This window comes from Oryctolagus cuniculus, chromosome 12 (assembly GCF_964237555.1).
Source record: "Oryctolagus cuniculus chromosome 12, mOryCun1.1, whole genome shotgun sequence".
Taxonomy (NCBI): domain Eukaryota; kingdom Metazoa; phylum Chordata; class Mammalia; order Lagomorpha; family Leporidae; genus Oryctolagus; species Oryctolagus cuniculus.
In genome coordinates this window covers 111,379,643-111,401,962 of record NC_091443.1, presented here as the reverse complement: position 1 = coordinate 111,401,962, position 22,320 = coordinate 111,379,643, and the positions used below count along the sequence as shown (strand labels likewise).

The following is a 22,320-nucleotide window of genomic DNA, read 5'->3' as shown; positions in this document are numbered from 1 at the left end:
GCATGGGCTGCAGCACGCCCTGGATGTGGGACAAGCACGTGGTCAGGGCAGGAGGCGGCGCTGCTGTAGCACAGGGCGTCGTGTGACAGTGGCAGTGGGAAGGCCAGGCTGCCTCCTGACTGTTAGTGCCCTGCAAATGCTACAGATGCTGGGGAACACGCACACTGAGGCCATGACCTGTCGGTCTGCTCCCAGGCATGCCCATGGGGCTCCCACACCCCACCACGGGGCTCCCAGCATGTCATGGGGCTCCCACACCCCACCACGGGGCTCATGGCCACGCCATGGGGCGCCCACGCCCCACCACAGGGCTCCCGGCCATGCCATGGGGCTCCCACACCCCACCACGGGGCTCCCAGCATGTCATGGGGCGCCCACGCCCCACCACGGGGCTCCCAGCATGTCATGCACCATGGGGCTCCCAGCATGTCATGGGGCTCCCACACCCCACCACGGGGCTCCCAGCATGCCATGGGGCTCCCACGTCCCACCACAGGGCTCCCGGCCATGCCATGGGGCTCCCACACCCCACCACGGGGCTCCCAGCATGTCATGGGGCTCCTACACCCCACCACGGGGCTCCCAGCATGTCATGGGGCACCCACACCCCACCACGGGGCTCCCAGCATGTCATGCACCATGGGGCTCCCAGCATGTCATGGGGCTCCCACACCCCACCACGGGGCTCATGGCCACGCCATGGGGCGCCCACGCCCCACCACAGGGCTCCCGGCCATGCCATGGGGCTCCCACACCCCACCACGGGGCTCCCAGCATGTCATGGGGCGCCCACGCCCCACCACGGGGCTCCCAGCATGTCATGCACCATGGGGCTCCCAGCATGTCATGGGGCTCCCACACCCCACCACGGGGCTCCCAGCATGCCATGGGGCTCCCACGTCCCACCACAGGGCTCCCAGCCATGCCATGGGGCTCCCACACCCCACCACGGGGCTCCCAGCATGTCATGGGGCTCCCACGCCCCACCACAGGGCTCCCGGCCATGCCATGGGGCTCCCACACCCCACCACGGGGCTCCCAGCATGTCATGGGGCTCCCACACCCCACCACGGGGCTCCCAGCATGCCATGGGGCTCCCACACCCCACCACGGGGCTCCCAGCATGTCATGGGGCTCCCACACCCCACCATGGGGCTCCCGGCCATGTCATGGGGCTCCCACGCCCCACCACAGGGCTCCCGGCCATGCCATGGGGCTCCCACACCCCACCACAGGGCTCCCGGCCACGCCGTGGGGCGCCCACGTCCCACCACAGGGCTCCCAGCCATGCCATGGGGCTCCCACACCCCACCACAGGGCTCCCGGCCACGCCGTGGGGTGCCCACGTCCCACCACAGGGCTCCCAGCCATGCCATGGGGCTCCCACACCCCACCACGGGGCTCCCAGCATGTCATGGGGCTCCCACGCCCCACCACAGGGCTCCTGGCCACGCCATGGGGCGCCCACACCCCACCACGGGGCTCCCAGCATGTCATGGGGCGCCCACGCCCCACCACAGGGCTCCCAGCCATGCCATGGGGCTCCCACACCCCACCACAGGGCTCCTGGCCACGCCATGGGGCGTCCACACCCCACCACGGGGCTCCCAGCATGTCATGGGGCGCCCACGCCCCACCACAGGGCTCCCAGCATGCCATGGGGCTCCCACACCCCACCACGGGGCTCCCAGCATGTCATGGGGCGCCCACGCCCCACCACAGGGCTCCCAGCCATGCCACGGGGCGCCCATGCCCCACCACAGGGCTCCCAGCCATGCCATGGGGTTCCCACACCCCACCACAGGGCTCCCGGCCATGCCACGGGGCGCCCATGCCCCACCACGGGGCTCCCAGCCACGCCATGGGGCGCCCATGCCCCACCACGGGGCTCCCAGCATGCCATGGGGCTCCCACACCCCACCACGGGGCTCCCGGCCATGCCATGGGGCTCCCAGCCACACCCGGGGCACCACGCCCCGCCACGCTGTGCGTGCTGCTTACTGTTCTCTGGGGCATTCCATTCCGGTGTTGCTGCTTCTGCCTGTTGCCGCCATTTGGACTCTGTTGACCCCACCCATGCTGTGGCTCACGGACCTTACCTGATGCACCCTAGCTGTGAGTGAGCTAGGACCCTTTTCCTTAGCTTGCCAAAGTGGGTGTAATTGGAAACCACAGAAGCCCGAAAGCTGGCAGGGAGGCAGGGAGGGGTGGGGCGGGGGTGGAGTAGGGAGCAGCTGAGTTGGAGATGCCGCACCCTGCACTTTCTGGGTTCAGATCAGGGTCGGAGTCACATGCACTCACCCGTGCGTCCTGGGCAGGTGATGGTAGAGGGCCCCCTGCCCCGGAGTCTGTGGGGGCCATGGCCCTGAGCAACTCAGGAGCTGCCACTCGGGGGCTTTGCCAGCGACTCTGGCTTCTGGGCACCCTGGGGAGCCCTGCCTTGCAGAGCGCCCAGGCTGAGGAGGTCTGCAACCTTGGCAGATCCATCACTCGAGGGGAGCCCAGCCCCCTTGCCTGAAAATGGAAATAAAACGCCTTCCCTCGTCATTATTGAAATGATGAGGGCCATGTCTGGCAGGCAACACATGGAGCAGGTGCACCTGACACAGGGCAGCCACAGCGACCGTGTATGACAATGCACCCATGCCCCGCCCGCCAGACTTCACTCACACCACACCCAGGCTGTGTCTGCCATCCGAGGGAGCCTCACCTGCTGGAACAGCCACTTCACCTGGCCCAGGAAGCCTGGTGAGACGGGAGACGTCAGACTTCCTCCGTTTCTGACCACACTTGACCTTCTCCTGAGTGTGGCGGCACCACCTCACTCTTTGTTACCGTGGGAAAGCAAATTTCATGACTGCTTGAGAACGAACACTAGGGTTAATCTATTCAAAATCTGCCTGCGTATTGACCATAGACGTACGAAGCACCGCTCTCCTTCAGCCACAAAAAAAAAAAAAAAAAGTCTATTTGGTTTTCTCCTGCCGGTTGCAGCTGAAAGCTGGGGGTTAGTGATTAACCCCGTTTATCTTGTTTTAGATTAAACATTCCTGAGGCCAGGTGCTGGCTTCAGAAGGGGGAGCTTAGTGAAGGTGGGAGAAATAAAGCTACGGTTTTCTTTAGTTTTCTTAAATCGTTGGCAATTCCGGAGTTAGGAAACTTCGAAAACCTTTCAACGTCGGACGTTTCCCACGTGCTTTTGCTTTCTTTACTGAAAATGACTCTCCTTTCGCCGGGGTTTGGCTTGATCAGGCACAGGCTCGGGGGCTCCAGTGGGTTCTGCCTGCCCCATCAGCCCAGACCCGGCACTGTAAATGTTAAACAACACGCACCCTTTCTTAATGACCGCGTTGGCTGGTGGTGGCTTAGTCATCCAGTGGGCGTGGTCTGTCTGTCACTCACGTGCACCCCAGGCTCTCTCATGCATGTCCTTCAGAGACTTCATTGATGTTTTCTGGCCACTTCCAGCCACTGCCACAGCCTTCCTCTTCTTCAGGTGTTTCTTACTGGGCGCAGAAATGAAAGGAACAGGTTCCAGAGGGAGCTGGGGACACCCACAGGGCTGGTGCGAGCTGCCAGGGGTGGTCTCCGTGGCATGGGGAACATGGTGGCTGAGTTCAGCAGGAGGAGGTTGACCACAATCAGACACCGCCCCCCACCCCCGCAAGGTAAAGCTGCTACCTGCAGTGCCAGCATCCCTTATGGGCGCTAGTTTGAGTCCTGGCAGCTCCATTCCTGACCCGGCTCCCTGGGGAAAGCAGTGGAAGATGGCCTAAGTGCTTGGGCCCCTGCATCCACATGAGAGACCTGGAAGAAGCTCCTGGCTCCTGGCTTTGGCCTGGCCTAGCCCTGGGCATTGCAGCCATCTGAGGAGTGAACCAGGGGATGAAAGATCTCTCTCTTTCTCTCCCTCTCTCTAATTCTGAATTTCTAATAAATAAAAATCTTTAAAAATAAAAGAATCAGGTCCCCTCCCCCACCCCATCTGGGTTGCTGGGGTTCCTGCTTTAGTAGCTCCAGGCCCAGGAGGGCGAGAGAGAACCGGAGATGGAGCAGGCGAGTTAGGTGCCTGGGGAGGAGGGGGTGGCCTGGACCTGTGGGGACAGTTCCGGTGGACGGAAGTGGATGGATTTGAGACACGGTTCAGAAACGGCGAGTACGGCTCATCTGCCCCCCGCGGCCGGGGGCTGGGCTGTGGTCCGAGCCCCTGCCATGTCGCTGACTGGCATGTGGTCACTGGTGAGTCCCTCACTCCTGCAGGCCGAGGACCCTCGCCGTCCCCTGGGCAGACGCTGCGTCCGTGGACTCTGGGCACAGTGGCAGGTGGCACACAGAAGTGCTCATTAGACACGCCCGTTGCTCCCCTTGGCTCAAGGCCAGGGAGGGGTCGCCTTCAGCTTAGCCGTCACCTCCCCAGCTCTGTGCTCCTGACACCGAGTGCCTCGGATGATCCCCAGCTGCCAAATCAGAGGCACGGAAAGCGGGCGGGAGAGCCCGGATCTGGGGGTGGTGACCAGGTCTGCGTCTGGCCCATCCCCGCGTGGCCCAGATGGCGTCCCTGAGTGGCGTCACCGTGCCCCCTCCTGCGTCTGCTCTCCAGCTCGCTTGCATTCGGCCATTCAGCTCCTGGTCCAGGGTGCGTGTCTGCAGTTAAAATAAGAGCCCGCGTGGTGTTCAGAGCAAGCAGGGTCACGTGGGCGGGCTGTTCCAGGCTGTTCTGCCGTGAGCAGCAGTGCAGACGTCCCCTGGAACCCTGGGCCCAGAGGGAGCACCCAGGACGACCCAGGAAGGGGCCAGCCAAGGCAGCACCGTGGCCATGGGATGATTTAACGTTTATCACGGTTTGTCCAAGTCCAAGTCTTCTGCCAGGACGTCTGGTGCTATCCATTTATGATACATTCAGACGTTGGACAAATCTGTTACCACACACACCAGGTCATTGCCAATCCCCCCGCCCGGTAAGTGATAATCCTCCGTGTTCAAAGTGGAAAGCTAGCTTCGCTCCATTGGGTAAAGCAGCAGCGGAGGCAGAGTGTGTGTAGGACGCTTACGGACAACCAGGACCGTGGGCCCCTGTTGCTGTCCCACAGGGCATGTCTCTCAGCCCTGCTGTGAGCACTGGAAGTCCTCCATTCCCACGGAGATTTAACCCCGTGGCTTATGGTGTCCAATGGCCGAGGCGTCGCGCCTGCCAGTGTGCGAGCCTGGGCTGCCCGAGTGCTCGGAAGCAGGTGCCAGCTGGGGCTGTGGTGCACCTGCGGGCTGACTCAGGAGACCCCTCCGCGTCCACCCAGGAAGTCCCTGCTCTGATTTCTGTCGCTGGAGGCTGGCCTGCTCTGGACATTTCCAGTAAGTGCAATGCTGAGCCCGTGGTCTTCTGTGACTCAGTGTCGTATGTGCCAGGCCATCGCCCTGTAACGGGAACCTCTGCTCGCTTCCACGTGGTGTTCCCTGGTATGGGTGGACCACGTTTTCTTTCCCACCCGTCCGGCCGTAGATGTCTGAGCTGTGCCCGCTTTTTGGCTCCTGTGAACAGCGCTGCTCTGAACATCTGTGCACACATGTGCACGAGGACGTGCGCTGTAGGGTCTGCCCCCAGCATGGCGTTGCTGTGCCAGGTGACTCTGCACTGAAATCCGCGGCACAGCTGCCAGGCTGGGTTCCCAGGCGGCCGTGCCATTTTCCGTGACCACCGAGCAGGCCTGAGAGCTCAGCTGCCTCCAAACCCCAGCCGTCCCCTGCTGGTGTCTCTGGCTGGTGGGAGGAAGGGGGTCTTGCTGTGACTCTGATTTGCATTCCCCTGGTGAGCCTTGCATCCCGTGTCTTTTCCTGTGCTTATCGTGTGCCTTTTTTTTTTTTTCTTTTTTTTTTCTTTTTTTTTTGAGGACTGAGTATTCAGACCCTTCGCCTGGTTTTACTGGGCTGTCTCTTTATCCTTAAGCCGAAGGGACTGTGCTCTGGCTGGGCGTCCTCGGCATGCACGTCGTGTACGGATGTCACCCCCAACTCTCGGGTTCCCTTCCCGCTGTCTGCAGGGTGCCGTTGAGCAGCACGGAAGTCTAATCTTGGTGAAACCCCCGTGTCTCTTGGGCCACTGCTGTCACACCTGCGAAGCCGTCACTCTGCCCAAGGACATGAAGAGTTCTCTCCTGAGTGCTGAGCTTTGAGCGCCTATGTTTAGCTGTGTCTGCTCGTGTGTCCAGCAGCTTCTGGAACAAATACACACACAACACACAGAGTTGCTGTCTTCCAGTACTGGAGGTCCAGTGTCCAGTCGGGGTCTCGGCAGGGCTACAGCCCTCGAGGGGGCTCCAGGGAAGGGCCCCGCCCTTGCTGCCTCTCCAGCCCCCAAGGCTGCCCAGGCTCCCAGGCTCCCTGCTCCCCTTCATCCTTCAAGCCAGAAGGGCAGGCGATCCCCTGCCCGACTCTCCCTCACTCAGAGACCCTTGTTGCTCCCCGGGACCACCTGGATCATCCAGGACCCTCTTCCTGCTCCACCGGTCCCTCTGTGCCTCCATCCCCTTTGCCGTGTCACATGACTGTTCAGGATACAGGTGTCACGGTGGCGGCTAACCTGCAGCCCCACGCCGCTTACCCAAAGAACACCTGTTACTGTGGTCACGGTGACGTCATCAGTCTATGGTGCGTTTTGAGTCGCGGCTTGTGTGTGGTGTGAGGTAGAGAGCCCCTTCTTCCATTCACACAGATGCCCACTGTGCCAGTGACCTCTGTGGAACGGCCTCTGGGCTAACGTGTGGCTGGGCCAGCTGCAGCACGCATGCGATGCTGGCCCTGTGGGTGGATGCAGTTCCCCTCCGCACACCCCATCGCAGGTAGGAACGCCCTGTGTCTGAACATCATGTCCGGCCTTTCCCCACTCAGGCCGTCTTTGTCTGATGTGTGAGTTTGGTTTTCCTCTGCGAGGTCGTGGACATGAGCCCTTTTCCATTGTGTATTCCAGAAATTCCTTTGACCTCTTCCCTTCTTTCCAGCACTCTCTCCAGGCTCTCATACCTCTGGATGGCCACCATCAGGGCTCGCTGCTGTCACTGCCCCCACGCTAGTCTCCCCTCCGCCCCGCCCCCACCTCACCCCCAGCCCTTTCTCTGTATAGCAGTGGCCTTGGCAAAGTGCACATCTGGTCCTGTGGCTGCTGGCCCTGCCCTAATAGACCCTCACTGGGAAAGCCTCCCTTTGTCCTCGGCCCTCTTGCTCACCACCTTCATGTGCACCTGCTCCCTGCACTCACCAGGAGAGCCGCCGCAGCCCCGGCACAGGCCAGTCCCCCGCCCCCAGCAGGCCAGACCGCTGTGCCAGCCACAGGCATTTCTACCTGCAGCCCTAAATGGGCTTCGTCAGCCTTGGCCTCCTGCACCAGGCAGTGAGCGCCACAGAGCCCAGACTCGCGTGACGAGGACTGATGGTCTCAGCAAACGAACGAGCAAAATGCATTCGCTGCTGTACATGTGAGTTTTAACTCTGTGCGAGGCATTTTCATCTTGCAGAAATGGAACCATAGATCCAGATAGAGAAACATTTTCTCCTGACTTGGGCCTTCTTGAGACTCTGCTTCAAATCCTTTCCCAGCCGGCGCCGTGGGGTAGCAGGTACAGCCACTGCCTGCGATGCAGGCACCAGTGCATGTGCCAGCTGCTCCTCTTCCAGTCCAGCTCCCTGCTAGTGAGCATCTCACCGGCATTGTCTCTGATCCTGCTCCTGCCTCTGTGTCGGAGCCCTGAACCCTGAGCCCGCGAGGTGCCCAGCCTTTCGGCACGGCTGCCCTGCCGATGGCCGGGGCCGTGGAGGCAGCACCCTGTGCCGAGGGTCCCATGATCCCCCTGGTCCTGGAGGGAGAGTGGAGAGCCGTCTTCTCTGCATTGCGTGCCCCTCCCCTCCCTGGCTGCTGCCTGGCTCTGTGGTCCCGGACACCTGCACCTGCCAGCCCCGTCTGACGGCAGTGCCTTCTCCACCGAGGCCTCTCCCACTGATTCCTCACAACGCAGGTGTATTCAAACACAGGGATGCTTTGAACAGTTCAGCCACACGGCGCACACCCCTGTGGAGGAGCCGAGCTTGTCTGTTCTGTGCAGGAAGCAAGTTATCTGCCGTGGGGTCACTGTTTGTGAGAAAGACAGAAACGTGGTCTCAGACTTTCAGCATTTATTGTTTTCCAACATTTCCCCCACTCCTGTTTTTCCTCTCGAGAGCACCCAGAAGTGTGGTTGGAATCTGCACTTCCTGGAGCGAGGCACCTGCTGGGTACCTTTCCTTTCCCATCTCTGCTTCCTGGCCTGCGGGGGCCCCATGGAAGCTCCCTCCTCTCTTCAGGAGGGAGGTGTTGCAAGGACCCCTTTGGCATCTGTTCCCTTATTCAGCCCTGCACGAGGCAGGCATTGTGCTGAGTCCCAGGGACACACGGAGGACACAGCCCGTCCTCCTGGGCTCCCTCCCGCTCTCTGCTGGTGAAGGCAGACCAGCGTTAACCCTTACAGTGCAGTGTGCTTGGCGGAGGTCGTCCGAGGGTGTGTGCTGGTGGAGTGGGGTGCCGCCCTCGGCAGGGTGGGGAGCCTGGTGCCGCAGAACTCCTGGAATACATGGTGCCCGTGGGATCACCGGGAGAGCCAGGGATTGGTGTGCGTCCATTTAGGTGGTAGTGGTACCGCTCTTTGATTTCAGTTCACCTGTCGAACAGCAGTGCGTGCACGTGTCTGATGGTGCACTGAGCATCAAAGGACATACAGAGGTGCCATGTGACAGAAATACAACACAGCTTAAAATGTTTCTAGTAGCCCCATTCAAAGATTGAAACACACAAATGAACTTGACTTCCAGGCTGTATTTTTATTTAACCGGACGTACTGAAGACGGATGCTGTCTTTTCAGCATTTAATCAGCATAGACATACATTAATGAGATACTTCACTTTTTTTTTAGTATCAAGTCTTCCAGTTGACACAGTGTATACCACAGGGAAGGCTGGTTGCGGTTTGTGGGCGCCCTGTGAGGGTGGGCGGCTCCTCTCTGAGCACAGATGCACAACAGAGCAGTGAGTTTCCCTCCCATTTCTGCCCTGAGGCTACTCACTCCCCTCCCTGGAGGCGGCCCGAGTCAGGAGTTCCAGTGTGGTGGCAACATACCAACAGTCACACAAACACGTTGCACAGGTAACTGGGCGGTGGTCACACCGTTGCACACCTTCTTTCCTTCTTCCCAAAAAACAATAAGTCCTGCCAATGCTCTGTAGCATCGCTTAGGAAGAAGCCTTCAGTTTTTCTCTTGTAAAAATTGCTCTTTATGGGTATAAATAGATCATCCAGTGAGCAGTTATTGGTGAATATTTAGGTGGTTCCCTGTGTTTGGTGTTCATGAACAAGTTGAGCTTAGTTTTATTAAGATTTGTTTATTCAGCCGGCGCCGTGGCTCAATAGGCTAATCCTCCACCTTGCGGCGCCGGCACACCGGGTTCTAGTCCCGGTTGGGGCGCCGGATTCTGTCCCGGTTGCCCCTCTTCCAGGCCAGCCCTCTGCTGTGGCCAGGGAGTGCAGTGGAGGATGGCCCAGGTGCTTGGGCCCTGCACCCCATGGGAGACCAGGAAAAGCACCTGGATCCTGGCTCCTGCCATCGGATCAGCGCGGTGCGCCGGCTGCAGCGGCGGCCATTGGAGGGTGAACCAACGGCAAAGGAAGACCTTTCTCTCTGTCTCTCTCTCTCACTGTCCACTCTGCCTGTCAAAAAAAAAAAAAAAAAAAGATTTGTTTATTCATTTGAAAAGCAGAGCAACAGCGGGAGAGGGGGACAAAGAGGGAGAGAGAGAGAGAGAGAGAGGAGAGAGGGAGAGAGAGAGGGACAGAGAGGGAGAGAGAGAGAGAGAGGGAAAGAGAGAGAGGGAGAGAGAGGGAGAGAGAGAGAGAGAGGGAGAGAGAGAGAGAGAGGGAGAGAGAGGGAGAGAGGGAGAGAGAGGGAGAGAGGGGGGGGGAGAGAGAGGGAGAGGGAGAGAGAGGGAGAGAGGGAGAGAGAGGGAGAGAGAGAGAGAGGGAAAGAGAGAGAGGGAGAGAGAGAGGGAGAGAGAGACAGAGAGGGAAAGAGAGAGGGACAGAGAGGGAGAGAGAGACAGAGAGGGAAAGAGAGAGGGAGAGAGGGAAAGAGGGAGAGGGAGAGAGAGGGAGAGGGAGAGGGGGAGAGAGAGAGAGGGAGAGGGGGAGAGAGAGAGAGAGGGATGGGGGAGAGAGAGAGAAAGAGGGAGAGGGAGAGAGGTGGAAAGGGAGAGAGCGCTTATTTGCTGATTCACTCCCCAAATAAACACAGCAGCCAGAGCCGGACGCGGAGCTCCGTCCTGGTCTCCCGTGTGGGCAGCAGGGACCCACGTCCCTGAGCCATCACCTGCTGCCTCCCAGGCGCATCGGCAGGAAGAGGGAGAAGCAGAGACGGGACTTGAAGCAGGCACTCTGATGTGAGAGACGGGTGTCCCCGATGGCACCACGACCCCGCCCCAAGCTTAGTCACCGCGCCGCGGCAAAGAGCAAGAGTCACTACCTCCACGAAGGTGGGGCTCAGGCACGGAGCACAGGCACGCGTGGCCCTGGGGAGGATCCCTTGTGGCCAAAGGTGATGGGGAAGGAGGCGGGAAGGCAGACGGCCTGACATTGGCATTGAGGGTTCCGTCGCTGACGGGGGCCTGTGGAGAGACCCTCAGAAGCAGAGGAGTGCAGGCGATGGGTGTGATAAACAGGCGAGGACGGATGAGTGAACTCCGAGTAAACCTCCGGAGGCACGAGGGAGACGGAAAACCACGACGAGAGCAGCACAGGCCGCTGCTGCAAGCCAGACGTCCAGATGGATGCTGGGACCAGCGAGGGACACGTTAGGGGCAGATGGGCATTTGCATAGCCTCAGAGCCTCTCCTCCCAAGTGGTCAGCAGATGCTCTCACTCTGTCTGCGTGCCCTGAATCCCGCTGGGCTCACGATGCGCCCCTAACCGACAGGATACGGCGGGCAGGGTGGACAGCTGCTGACCTGGAGACAGGCAGACGCCTCTGTCCCGACTGTTCCAGGTTAACATCCCAGTGATGGCCGTGGTGTAGGAGGCCACCCCCCAACCCAGTGCCTCTCCCTGCTCATCAGAACAATCTAAATGGGGGGGGGGGGGCATTCGGGAAACTCCCTGGCCAGTCGTCTTCCAGAATGTCATGGTCACACAGCAGAAGAAGGAAGGCACAGGAAGAAGGCTGGGGAAGGGAGCTGGGAGGAGAAGGGACCCAAACACAGAGGTCCCCATGGAAGGTCAAGAGGAGAAGGCAGTTGGCTGGGCCGGAGCAATGGCAGCTGCAATGTGGGGCAGAGACTGGCCAGGAGGTCGGTTAGACCTGGTGACATTTCGGGGAGGAAGCCGGGGGTGAGAGGACCTGACACGACACCCTGTGTTCACCCTCCAGGAATTCAATAGGTGGTGAGGTCATTCACTGGCTGGAGGAGACCGGGTTTGCTAGTTCTGCTTTGGACTTGCTGACTTTGCACATCGGCAGCTGGCTCTGGGGGCCTGCACATCGGGAGGAGGTGGCCCACGGAGGGTGGACAGAGAAATGGCGCAGGGTCCGGGACACAGACGGACTGGCTCAGGGCGCAGCAGGAGCCTCGGCCAGCACTGGAGAAGCAGTGACAGTGCGGCGCTGTCTCCCCGAGCTGGCTATGGGGGCAGCTGCCGGGACCAGCGCACTAGCCTGCCCCCCCCACCCCCGCCGTGTGACCGTGTGGTGTCACAAAGCCTCGGCCAGGAACACGGGAGACGCCACCTGAGAAGTCCCTACCGTGGCGCCGGCCTCCTTGTACTAGAAGAACGCTGGCCATCCGAGGCCACGAGAGGCGGGAGGGCGGAGTCCTGGCCATCTTGGTGAAGGAGTGGCTGGCGGGAGGGCGAGAACCTGCACTGGCGCCTGGGAATGTGGCTCGTCCCAAGTGGTGGCAAGGAAGTGGGGACATTGGACTTGCGGAAACTGGGTGTGGCCGCTGTGGGAACAAGTTAGAGAATGACCGTGCGTCCTGCAGCTCCACTCCTAGCTTATTTCCCGGGTGGTGGAGAGCAGGGCTCTCTGATCTTGCACACCCGCGTTCACAGCATCCAGAGATGGGCAGGTGCACGTGTCCTCCGACACATGGGGCAGGCCCCAGGGTGGACCGTTATTCAGCCCTGACGAGGAGCAGAGGAGCAGAGTCTTGATTCACACAGCAGTGTAGACGAGACACACTCTACACTGGAGATAGCGTGCTGCATCCCAGGATGCACGTGGCTCATCGCACTGACACCAAGCCCCTGGAATCACACATCGCAGAGACACCAAGTCCCTGGAATCACACATCGCAGAGACACCAAACCCCTGGAATCACACATCGCACTGACCCCAAGCCCCTGGAATCACGCATCGCAGAGACACCAAGCCCCTGGAATCACGCATCGCACTGACACCAAGCCCCTGGAATCACGCATCGCAGAGACACCAAACCCCTGGAATCACGCATCGCAGAGACACCAAGCCCCTGGAATCACGCATCGCAGAGACACCAAGCCCCTGGAATCACGCATCGCACTGACACCAAGCCCCTGGAATCACGCATCGCACTGACACCAAGTCCCTGGAATCACGCATCGCACTGACACCAAGCCCCTGGAATCACACATCGCAGAGACACCAAGCCCCTGGAATCACGCATCGCACTGACACCAAGCCCCTGGAATCATGCATCGCAGAGACACCAAACCCCTGGAATCACGCATCGCAGAGACACCAAGCCCCTGGAATCACGCATCGCAGAGACACCAAGTCCCTGGAATCACGCATCGCAGAGACACCAAACCCCTGGAATCACACATCGCAGAGACACCAAGCCCCTGGAATCACGCATCGCAGAGACACCAAACCCCTGGAATCACGCATCACACTGACACCAAGCCCCTGGAATGACACAGCGCAGAGGCACCAAGCCCCTGGAATCACGCATCGCAGAGACAAAGCAGCCTAGGAGGGTGCCTGGCTGGAGGAGCAACCGTTCAGTGAGCACGGTGCTCGTGGTGGGGTACAGGGAGTACTACGGAGGAATGATGAATGCAGAAAGATCCTCCTTCGTATTTGTGACGTGGAAGCCACCGTGAGCGTTTGTAGTGCAGCCAAAAAGACGCAAGTCAGATGGCGGAGGATTTGGAGGGCACTCACAGACGTTTCTGGACCAGGGACCAAGTCTGGCTTTGTACCTGTTCTCACAAGTAAAGTTTTATTAAAATGCATCCATTGCTATGTGTTTTGCCTATGCCTGTTCATGTAAATAAAGTTTTATTGGAACGTAGCTGTGGCCATCCATGTATGGTGCCTGTGCCTGATCTTATAAAGTTTTATTGGAACACACCATGGCCGTCCATGTATGGTGCCTGTGCCTGTTCTTATAAAGTTTTATTGGAACATAGCTGTGGCCGTCCATGTTTGGTGCCTGTGCCTGATCTTATAAAGTTTTATTGGAACACACCATGGCCATCCATGTATGGTGCCTGTGCCTGTTCTTATAAAGTTTTATTGGAACATACCATGGCCATCCATGTATGGTGCCTGTGCCTGTTCTTATAAAGTTTTATTGGAACACACCATGGCCGTTCATGTATGGTGCCTGTGCCTGTTCTTATAAAGTTTTATTGGAACATAGCTGTGGCCGTCCATGTATGGTGCCTGTGCCTGTTCTTATAAAGTTTTATTGGAACACACCATGGCCGTCCTGAGCATTGCCTGTGGCTGCCCTTGTACCACAAGGTCAGAGTTGTGTCTCTGCCACAGCAGCCTGTGGCCTGCAGAACTGAAAACATGCACCACCGGCCCTTTGCAGAGACCCCCAGCCCCTGCCTGGACGGCAGCCCCAGTCTTCTGAGAGTGCTGGTTTGTGAAGTCATTCCCCGGGGGCTGCATTGTGGCTCAGTGGGTTAGACCACCGTTTGCAACACCAGCCTCCCGTATCAGAGCGCTGGTTCCCGTGCCCTCTGCTCGGCTTCCAGTCCAGCTTCCTGCTAATAGACCTGGGAAGGCTGCAGAAGGTGGCCCAAGTGCTTGGGTCCCTGCCACCCACGCAGGAGCCCCTGGCGGAATTCCAGGCTCTTGGCATCAGCCTGGCCTAGCCCCAGCTGTTGCAGCCATTTGGGAAAGAGCAAACGATGGAAGATTCTCTCTCTCTCTGTCTTTCTAATAAATAAAGATAAATACGTTTAAAGAGAATGCTGAGTTTTCAGGGCAGTAGACAGAGGGCTCGTTCAGCTGAGCAGCGTGCAGACCCTGTGCTGGGCAGTGGTGACGATGAGGGAGGGAGGAAGGCGAGGGAGAGAAGAAGCCCCCTCCCTCCTTTCCTTCTCTGACGGAGACCTTGTCCTCGCCACCCCTTCCTCCTTGCCCAGCCAGAAGACGGGACTGCAGCTCCCGCCCGCACACACCAGCAGCCAGTGAATTGCCGTGTGGCTGCAGACTGCTTGTGGCTGTAACGTCCCCTCGTTACTGCGGGGAAATGCTCATAACCTGAGGCTTGGCGAGTCTGATTAATTCCCTCTCTGGGACGGAGTGCCGATGTTTGTTTGAGATCAAAGAGGAGGCCTGTATCTTTGTAGCAGTCGCCCTGTGCTGCACACTCTGCTGGTGTTCTGTGTGCACGTGACCTCACTGATAATCCGGGCGCTCCCCTTTTGAAGGGGAAGAGCATCTGGGGCCCACGGGGGTGAAGACTCACCCTGAGTCCCGCCCTGGGGTTTGAACCGACGCCTGCCTGATTGCAGGACCCTGCTGTGTCCACGGCAGCCTCGGTGCCTGCACCCTGACCCATCCCCTGGGAGTGGCCCCAGTGGTTTCCAGGCAGAGGCTGATCATTCGGGGAATGGGGGTGTCTCAGTCCGTCCCGCACCTGACCCTGGCTTTGTCAGGGTGAGGACAGCCACTCCAGATGCTCTGTCGTGCTGGCTCCAGCTCTGGTCTCCAAACTGCCGCCCGTGCCCCTTGTGCGCCTGAGCTCCACTCTGCTGTCAAGCCGGACCTACCCAGACTCGCTCTCCGATTTCTCTACGACCACCCAGCGTTTTATTGCACTCTACCAGCAGCACGGACACCTGGGAATGCTTGTTCCCGGCTTTGCCACTCACTTTCCCACCATCCGCAGTCCTCCTCATGTGCGTGGGTGGGCAGGGGGACCTCAGATCCACCCACGTGGGCTCCCTTCCCCTTCCCCTTCAAGCTGCCCTGGACAATGCCACCCGCCCGTGACTGCCAAGACTTCTGCAGCCATCAGCTCAGAACGAAGAGGGCACTCAGTTCCCCCACCACCCAACCCTTGACCACGGCCCAGAGAGGGTCGGCCGCCTGCCCAGGGGTGCACAGGCCCTGGCCCAGGCAGCACCCCATCTCCCAGCTCCCAGCCTGCAGCTCGTGCTTCCTGGCCTCGGCTCGCGGCGTGGGGAGTGCGTACCTTGGAGCCCGGCTCGTGAATGAGACCAGATGCACGGCTCCCATTGATCGTTCCTGGCCCTCCCCCTTTTCTGCTTTCTGTTAAAGGCAGCCCCCCAGCTCCCAGCTGGCCGCTGTCCCCTCCCCTAGCCGGAGACGTTATTACATGAAGAGATCAGCTTACAGGCTGCTGCACAGCCCAGGCTGAGCAGGGAGCGCCGGGCAGCGCGGTGCGGGCGGGCCGGGGGAGCGGTGGTGCCTGTCGGAACTCCGGGGCTGGGCTCCCGGGACGCAAGTGCATCTGCTAGCTGTTAGCGCTTGGCAGACCGAGCACCCCTCCAGGGTGGTTCTGACTTGGGGTAATGATGTTTGTCAGCTGCCTGATCCTAACCTTGCTGCGCGCTCAGACAGCAGTCGCCGCGAGACCTGGGGGAGAGGTAAGCCCAAAGGGGGTCTCTGGTCGGAAGCTGTGCTTGTGTCGGCGGGGCGGTGCGTCTTCCCTCTGCCGTGGCATGGGGTTTTGTGGGGTGCAGAGAGCAGTGCGTGATCGCCCTTACTTCTTGGATGTGCCTTGAGCCTTTTCCTGTACAAAGGCGTCTTTCTGAAGACTCCCGTGACACCTGAAGTCTCGTGCCGTCGCCACTCCGGGGAGTCCTCGCGGCCCTGGAGACAGATGCCTGCCGCAGCTGCAAAAATGTGGCTTGTCCCATTCCCCAGAGGGACTGTCAGCCCATCAGGGTCAGGGTCTCTCCCCAGGGCTGCAGAGACACTGTGCCTGCTGCTGCCGGGGGCTTTGCCTCTCTGTCCTGCCTTTGCCCCTGCTCCAACACACTTAGAAAGATCTGCGTGTGCTCAGTGCTATCTCGGGTTGAAGAGGGACAGTGACAGGCAGCAGCACTGGGCGTGTGCCCAGACCCGCGTACAGAGGGCTCACGGACGGCGCGTTCTGGCTGGCTGAGCTCGCGTGTTTGCTGGATCGCCGATGCTTCCGGGAGCCTGGGAGGGGTGATCCCGGGTGTGGGAGGGGGAGGCCCCTCCATGTCCCACCCTCACCTGTGGCCCAGCTGTGACTGCCTCGCGGCCTCCCCTTCGACGGGAGGTCTTAGACTGTGACGCCCAAATCCATCTCCCTCTCTGAAAAGCCCAGTGAAAAGTGTTATCGCCTCCAAAGGCCACGGAGGCCACTTCACAGCTGTGCCTTTTGTTGGGCTCAGGGACCCTGTGGGCTCTGAGGCCAGACGCCAGTGGCTGTCCCTTTTCAGGGACAAGGAGGGCAGGGGGACAGCCAGGGGTCGCCACGGCCAACGCTGCGAGGCTGGCTGAGGTTCCCCACAGCCGTGTCCCAGACGCGCCTGCAGCCAGGGGCTGGGCGGGCTGCAGGTTGTCGCCCTTGGCGACCGCGTGGTCGTCTGCTCCACCGAGGCTTTCTGGGCCGGGAGCAGGGAGCTGTGGACCCTGAGCGGCTGATGGGTGGCTGCTGCTGGCCGCGGAAAGTGGGCCACTGCCCCCTAGCTGTGGCCACGGTTCACAGCTTCCCTGGTGATTTCCTGCTGTGAGAATGACAAATGGGCCGACCTCGACCTCCCTCAGCAGGGAGCACTTGAGCAGGCGAGGGGCGGGCTCCGGCGCGTGGTGTGGGGGGCCCCGTGCTGAGCAGAGCCTCCAGCCGCTGTGGAACGTGGGTGCCCCAGCATGTGTTACGTGCACCCCGCTGCACCTGGCCGTCAGCAGAGCAGTGGAGACACAGAAGGGGGCTGACGGGGCTCACGCACAGCCCCCCCCCGGGGTTGCAGCCTGTGTGTGGCAGCCGTGGAGATGCCTGCTCCGCCGTGCTCCCCCCGGGCTGCCTGCGACTCCTTTCTTCTCTCTGGCCCTCCGCCTGTGTGCATGTGTGTGTGTGTGTATGTGTGTGTGTGTGCACATGCCCGCGGCTCCTCTCTTCTCTCTGGCCCTCCGCCTGTGTGCGTGTGTGTGTGTGTGTGTGTGTGTGCACATGCCCGCGGCTCCTGAATGGCCCCTGCCCCTGGGGAATTGTACAAGGACACTTCTCCCTGCTGCTGGAAATGCGGTGATGGGGGAGGGAGCGGCCCCCTCCCTCCCTAAAAAGAGCGTGGGTTATGCAGAGCGCTGAAGAATGTGGTGTTTATTTGTTATAGGAGCTCCGTTTTTTGCGGCTGTGTGGCTTGCTAAACTCACCCGTACTCAGAGAGCGTCACCCTCGGTCACTATAGCTTTCTGGCCTCCTCCCGCATGCTCTCCCGCAGGTTTTAATCATCGTGCCTTTGCAAAGGAAGGGAGGCTCCGTGCACCCAGGGTGCTCGGCTGCCTGTGTCCTTGGGTGGGAGCAGCAGTTCACAGAGCAGGTTTCTGGGGTGCAGGCTCCTTGCAGAGGTGTATGGGCCAGCAGGTGGCCAGGGGCACTGTGAGAAGCCCAAGCTGTGGACACACGGCCCAACTGCCTCGTGTTCATTGTCTGACTGCCAGAACCCTAAACCAAGACACCCTGCAGTCCTGGGAGGCCTCTGACTTGGCGGGGTTAGGACCCCCCACACCCCACGTGCACTGGCACAGGTAGATGCATCCTGGAGAGGCGGAAAGGATATGAAGTTAGTTTGGACTGAGGGTGCACTTGTTGGCGTGGGCAGGGTGCCAGGCACCGGTTTCTTTGCAAGATGCAGCAGACAGGAGGGCGGAAGGGGGGTTGCGTTTTCCACTCTGAACGTGGAGCTCAGTTTGTCACACAGGACCCAGCTGTTGCGTATTGGTGGGGGTGCAGGAGGGAAGTGCAAGAGGGCCAGCTGGGGACCACGGAGCCCCCCGAGAAAGGATCCACGGACCCCCCGAGAAAGGATCCACGGAGCCCCCCAAGAAAGGATTCACGAGCCCTCCGAGAAAGGATCCACAGAGCCCCCGAGAAAGGATCCACGGACCCCCCGAGAAAGGATCCACGAGCCCCCTGAGAAAGGATCCCCGGACCCCCTGAGAAAGGATCCACGGACCCCCGAGAAAGGATCTCCCCGAGAAAGGATCCATGAGCCCCCCGAGAAAGGATCAGCGTGGTGTTTCTTTGATTCTGATGGGGCAGTGGGGCAGGACTCGGTGCGTTGGCTGCTGAATCCCAGGCTTTATCAGAGTGCGTTTTGTGTGCGGCTCCAGCCTCGGTTCAGTGCGGTCAGAGACACCTCTGGGCACCACCGTTCTGAAGTGTGACCTGCTCAGAAGCCGCTAGCGGCAGCTGGGCTGCTCCCCAGGTGCCTGCTGATAAGGGTGGCTCTGCAGGTGCTCAGGAAGGGCCAGCAGGTGCCTGGGGAGTGGGACAAGTGAGGGGCAGAGCCTGTGTGAAGCACGGCCCCCTGTAGAACGCAGTGGCGAGTTCTGGGTACATCACTGGGGAGGGGCGTGAGAAAGACGTGGAGGAGGAGGGGGTGGAGGGGTGGGGCAGGTGCTGCCAACCAGGGGAGCGTGTTAGAGGCTCAGGGCCTGGGACCCCGAGGCACCCGTAGCAACATTCCAGGCACCCAGAAGGAAAGCAGGTGTCAGGAGAGACCTCAGAGTCTGCACAGTGGTGGGGGAGGGGTGCAGGGGACCCTCCCCAAGGCCATGTCCTGGACCTGTGTGAAGGAGAGCAGTTGGGCCTACATGTTGACCTATCCGGTGAAAGACGGAGGAGGCCGTTCCAGGCAGAGAGAGAACATCTCCAGGGCCCCGGAAGGAAGGGAGGAGGTTGCGGCATGTTCCAGAAACAAGGCCTGGCCGGGCTGACGGAGGCACACAGGCGGGGGCGTGGCCCCTGGGCCCAGCTTTCCTCCGTGACTCTCGAAGTTCTGGAGATTCCGTGTCTACGGCCACAGGTGGTCTTTGTGTGACTTCTTCCTGTAACCTGGTAGCGAAGCTGGTTGGATGTGGTAAGGCTAAGTGAGCTCAGGGGTGAGTGTGGAGCTGCCAGGCCGGTCGTGGGAGCCCCGGGAGGTGCAGATGCGGGGAGGGGCGGGCTCACTCAGCCCCTCCTCCTGCCCCCCTCTCTGATACGGGGTGTAAGAAGCCAGCGGTGGGGCCCCCAGCTCACGATGCAAGACCTGGAGTCTCCGGCCTGCCACGTTGCCCCGTGCGACTTTGGCTGCTGCTGTGTGACTCTGTGCCGACGACGGCTGTGGTGAAAACAAATTCAAGCCGGAAACCGAGAGAACAGAGAAGTCTGTCTTTCCCCTGACTCCCTCCCCCATGCAGCCCAGTAGCAGGTTAGCATCTGTCCTGGACCGTCCCTGCATGCCGGCCAACACGGCGAGTGTGCGTGTGCGCATGAGTCTGTGCGAGTGTGAGGAGAGTGTGTGCACATGCGTGTGTCTGTGCTGTGTGTGTACATGCCTGCATTTCTGTGCATGTGTGTGAGTCCGTGTGTTTGCATAGGCTGTGAGTTCATGTGTGTTTCTGTGTGTGCATATGTGTGTCTGTGACTTTGTGTATGAGTCTGTGTGTGTGAGTTGGTGTGCATATGTGTGCATATGTGTGCATCTGTGCTTGTATGTTTTTTAGTTTGGTGCATGTCTTTGAGTCTTTGTATGTGGTCTGTGAATTTGTGTGTGTGCATGCATCCATGAGTTTCTGTGTATTTCTGTATGCATCTGTGTGTTTCTCTGAGTTTGTGCGTGCTGTGTGTATGAGTCTTGAGTGTGTTCCTGTGCTTTGTGTGCATGTGCGTGTGTGAGTGTGTGTGAGTCTGAATGAGTTTCTGGGCTTTGTGTGCATGCCTGTGTGTCTGTGGTGTGTGTGCATGCCTGTGTGTCTGTGGTGTGTGAATGTGTGTGAGTGAGTTTGAGTGTATTTCTGTAGTTTGTGTGTGTCTGTGGTTTGTGTGTGTGCATGTGTGAGTGTGAGTGTATGAATCTGTGTTTGTGGTTTGAGTGTGTGTGTGTGTCTGTGTTTCTGTGGTTTGTGTGTGTGCATGGGTATCTGTGTGTATGAATCTGATGTGTTTCTGTTTTGCATGCATATGTTCTGTGGTTTTTGTATGGATGTGTGAGTGTGTGTGTATGTGTGTTTCTGTGGTTTGTGTGTGTCCCGACTTGCAGATAAGAGCGTTTTTTTCTTGCCCGACCCCTGCTCTCTGTGCTGCCCCTGTTGTCTCACGGCAGTCACGGTGGCTTCCAGAACATGGTGCAGAGAGGGCAGCAGAAGCCGTGGCCTGTCTCCCCCGGCTGCGCTGGGGACGCGGCTGCTGTGTCGTCAGCAAGTGTGACAGCTGCCGAGAGCTGAGGTGGATCCATAGGACCAGTCACCACCTGCTTTTTCAGTTTGTGTCAAGACCAGGTGTGGAGTTCTGCAAGCGTAACGCGCCTCCGTCAGAGGGCCGCCTGGCGTGTGCTTCCACGCGCTCGGGCAGCGAGGGGCAGCACAGACTTCTAGCTGCTACACCGTCTTTGTGTGCTTACGCCCCATTTTCTCACTCAGGAGGGTTTGTTCATTCAGTTTGAGCTTGATTTCTCCTACGAGTGCTTTCATTTTTTCGTCTTGTTAGATGAGTTACGGACTCGTGGCTGTCTTTGATGGTGCTGGACCAGGGTTGCGATCGTTTTGTGAAATAGTTCGAAAGTCTCTCACTTTTCCTGTGCTTTGAAACTGTTCAGACAGCAGCAGAAGTGGGAATTCAGTCCCCAAACCAGCAGCCCTTTGGTGGAGGGTTGAATACCTTTTGTTTCGATGCCTATCCTTACCATTTCTTTTGTTTCCAAGGAGCGTAACATAGCGTGGTCCTTGCAGACAAGTTGGTGGAGATAGGGATGGAGAGACAAGGTGTCTTTCCCATGAGCCGTCTGGAGGCCCCTTGTGCACAAGAGAAAATTCACAGGTGCAAGCAAGTGCAGAAGCCACCCACCCCACCCACGAGCCCAGCCCCAGCCTGGGAAGCCCACGTCCCCATGCCCACTGCCCACTGCCTCTCCCAGCAGCAGCCGTCACCCTGCTTGTCAGGGTGCGCACTTCAGGGCTTTGCTTTATCCGCTCATCACATCTGAGTGTCTCCAAGGAATAGAGCGTTTGGCTTTGTTTGGTTCTGAGTTGTGCAAACATGTTTTCTTGATTTTTTAAAATCCAGCATGATCACACATGCAGCTGGGATTCATTTGTTCTCAGTATTCTGCCAGGAAACGTGTCATCTTTGTCCTGTTGGTGGAGGTATGGGTGCTCTCAAGGTGGTCCCCCCTCCACACACATGCTGTGAACATGGAAGGCGTCTCCTTACGCAGGCATGCACGGATCCCCTCAGGGGACGTCCCCAGGAGTTGAGTTCCTGGGGTGGAGAGCGAGCGCTTTCTTAACTCTGGGGAACATCACCCAGTGCCCACAGCGTTCCCGGCGGCTTGGTTTCCTCCAGCAGGTGCACGGATTCTCTGTGGTTTATCTCATCAGAAGGGTTCAGCTTGACTGACATCTTGGGTCTGCAGTGGCATCAGTGTGTATTGACTCGCATTTCTCTGATGGTCAGCTGTGTCCAGACCCCTCGAGCTTCCTCATCTGCGAGAGGCCTGTTCCTATTTATTTCCTGGTTTGAAATTCTGTTCTTGGCTTTTTCTCTGCAATTAAGGAGCTATTTCTGTGTGGTGAAATTGAATCCTTTCCCTGCGATTCTGTGTAATGTTCTCTGCAGCTTGCACCCCTATTTAAAACGTTGCTCACTATCCTTGCTAATGAGCACTCTGCCAAGCAGGACTTGGGTCCCTGGAACTCACATGAGAGACCTGGATTGAGTCATCTCCAGCTCTGGGGGCCGTGGCGGGTGTGAACCACAGATGGGAGATCTCTCTCTTACATTCTCTCTGCCTTTCAGTTAAATAACGAGTAGATAAAACATAGCTACAAAGAAGTCCT

At 59.2% G+C, this 22,320-nt stretch overlaps 1 protein-coding gene across 4 annotated transcripts in view; it reads left to right on the top strand.

Moving 5' to 3' along the window:
* THSD4 (thrombospondin type 1 domain containing 4) overlaps positions 1–22,320 on the top strand; it is a 399,410-nt gene that overhangs the window by 256,483 nt on the left and 120,607 nt on the right. Inside the window, exon 1 of one of the 4 annotated variants that reach the window (XM_051821773.2) lies at positions 15,659–15,893. The exons of the other annotated variants lie outside the window; for them this stretch is intronic. Coding sequence (XP_051677733.2) covers positions 15,819–15,893 — 75 coding nt within the window. The 5' untranslated portion in view covers positions 15,659–15,818. Of the gene's footprint in view, positions 1–15,658; positions 15,894–22,320 lie in introns of those variants that run through there. 4 annotated transcript variants of the gene reach the window in all.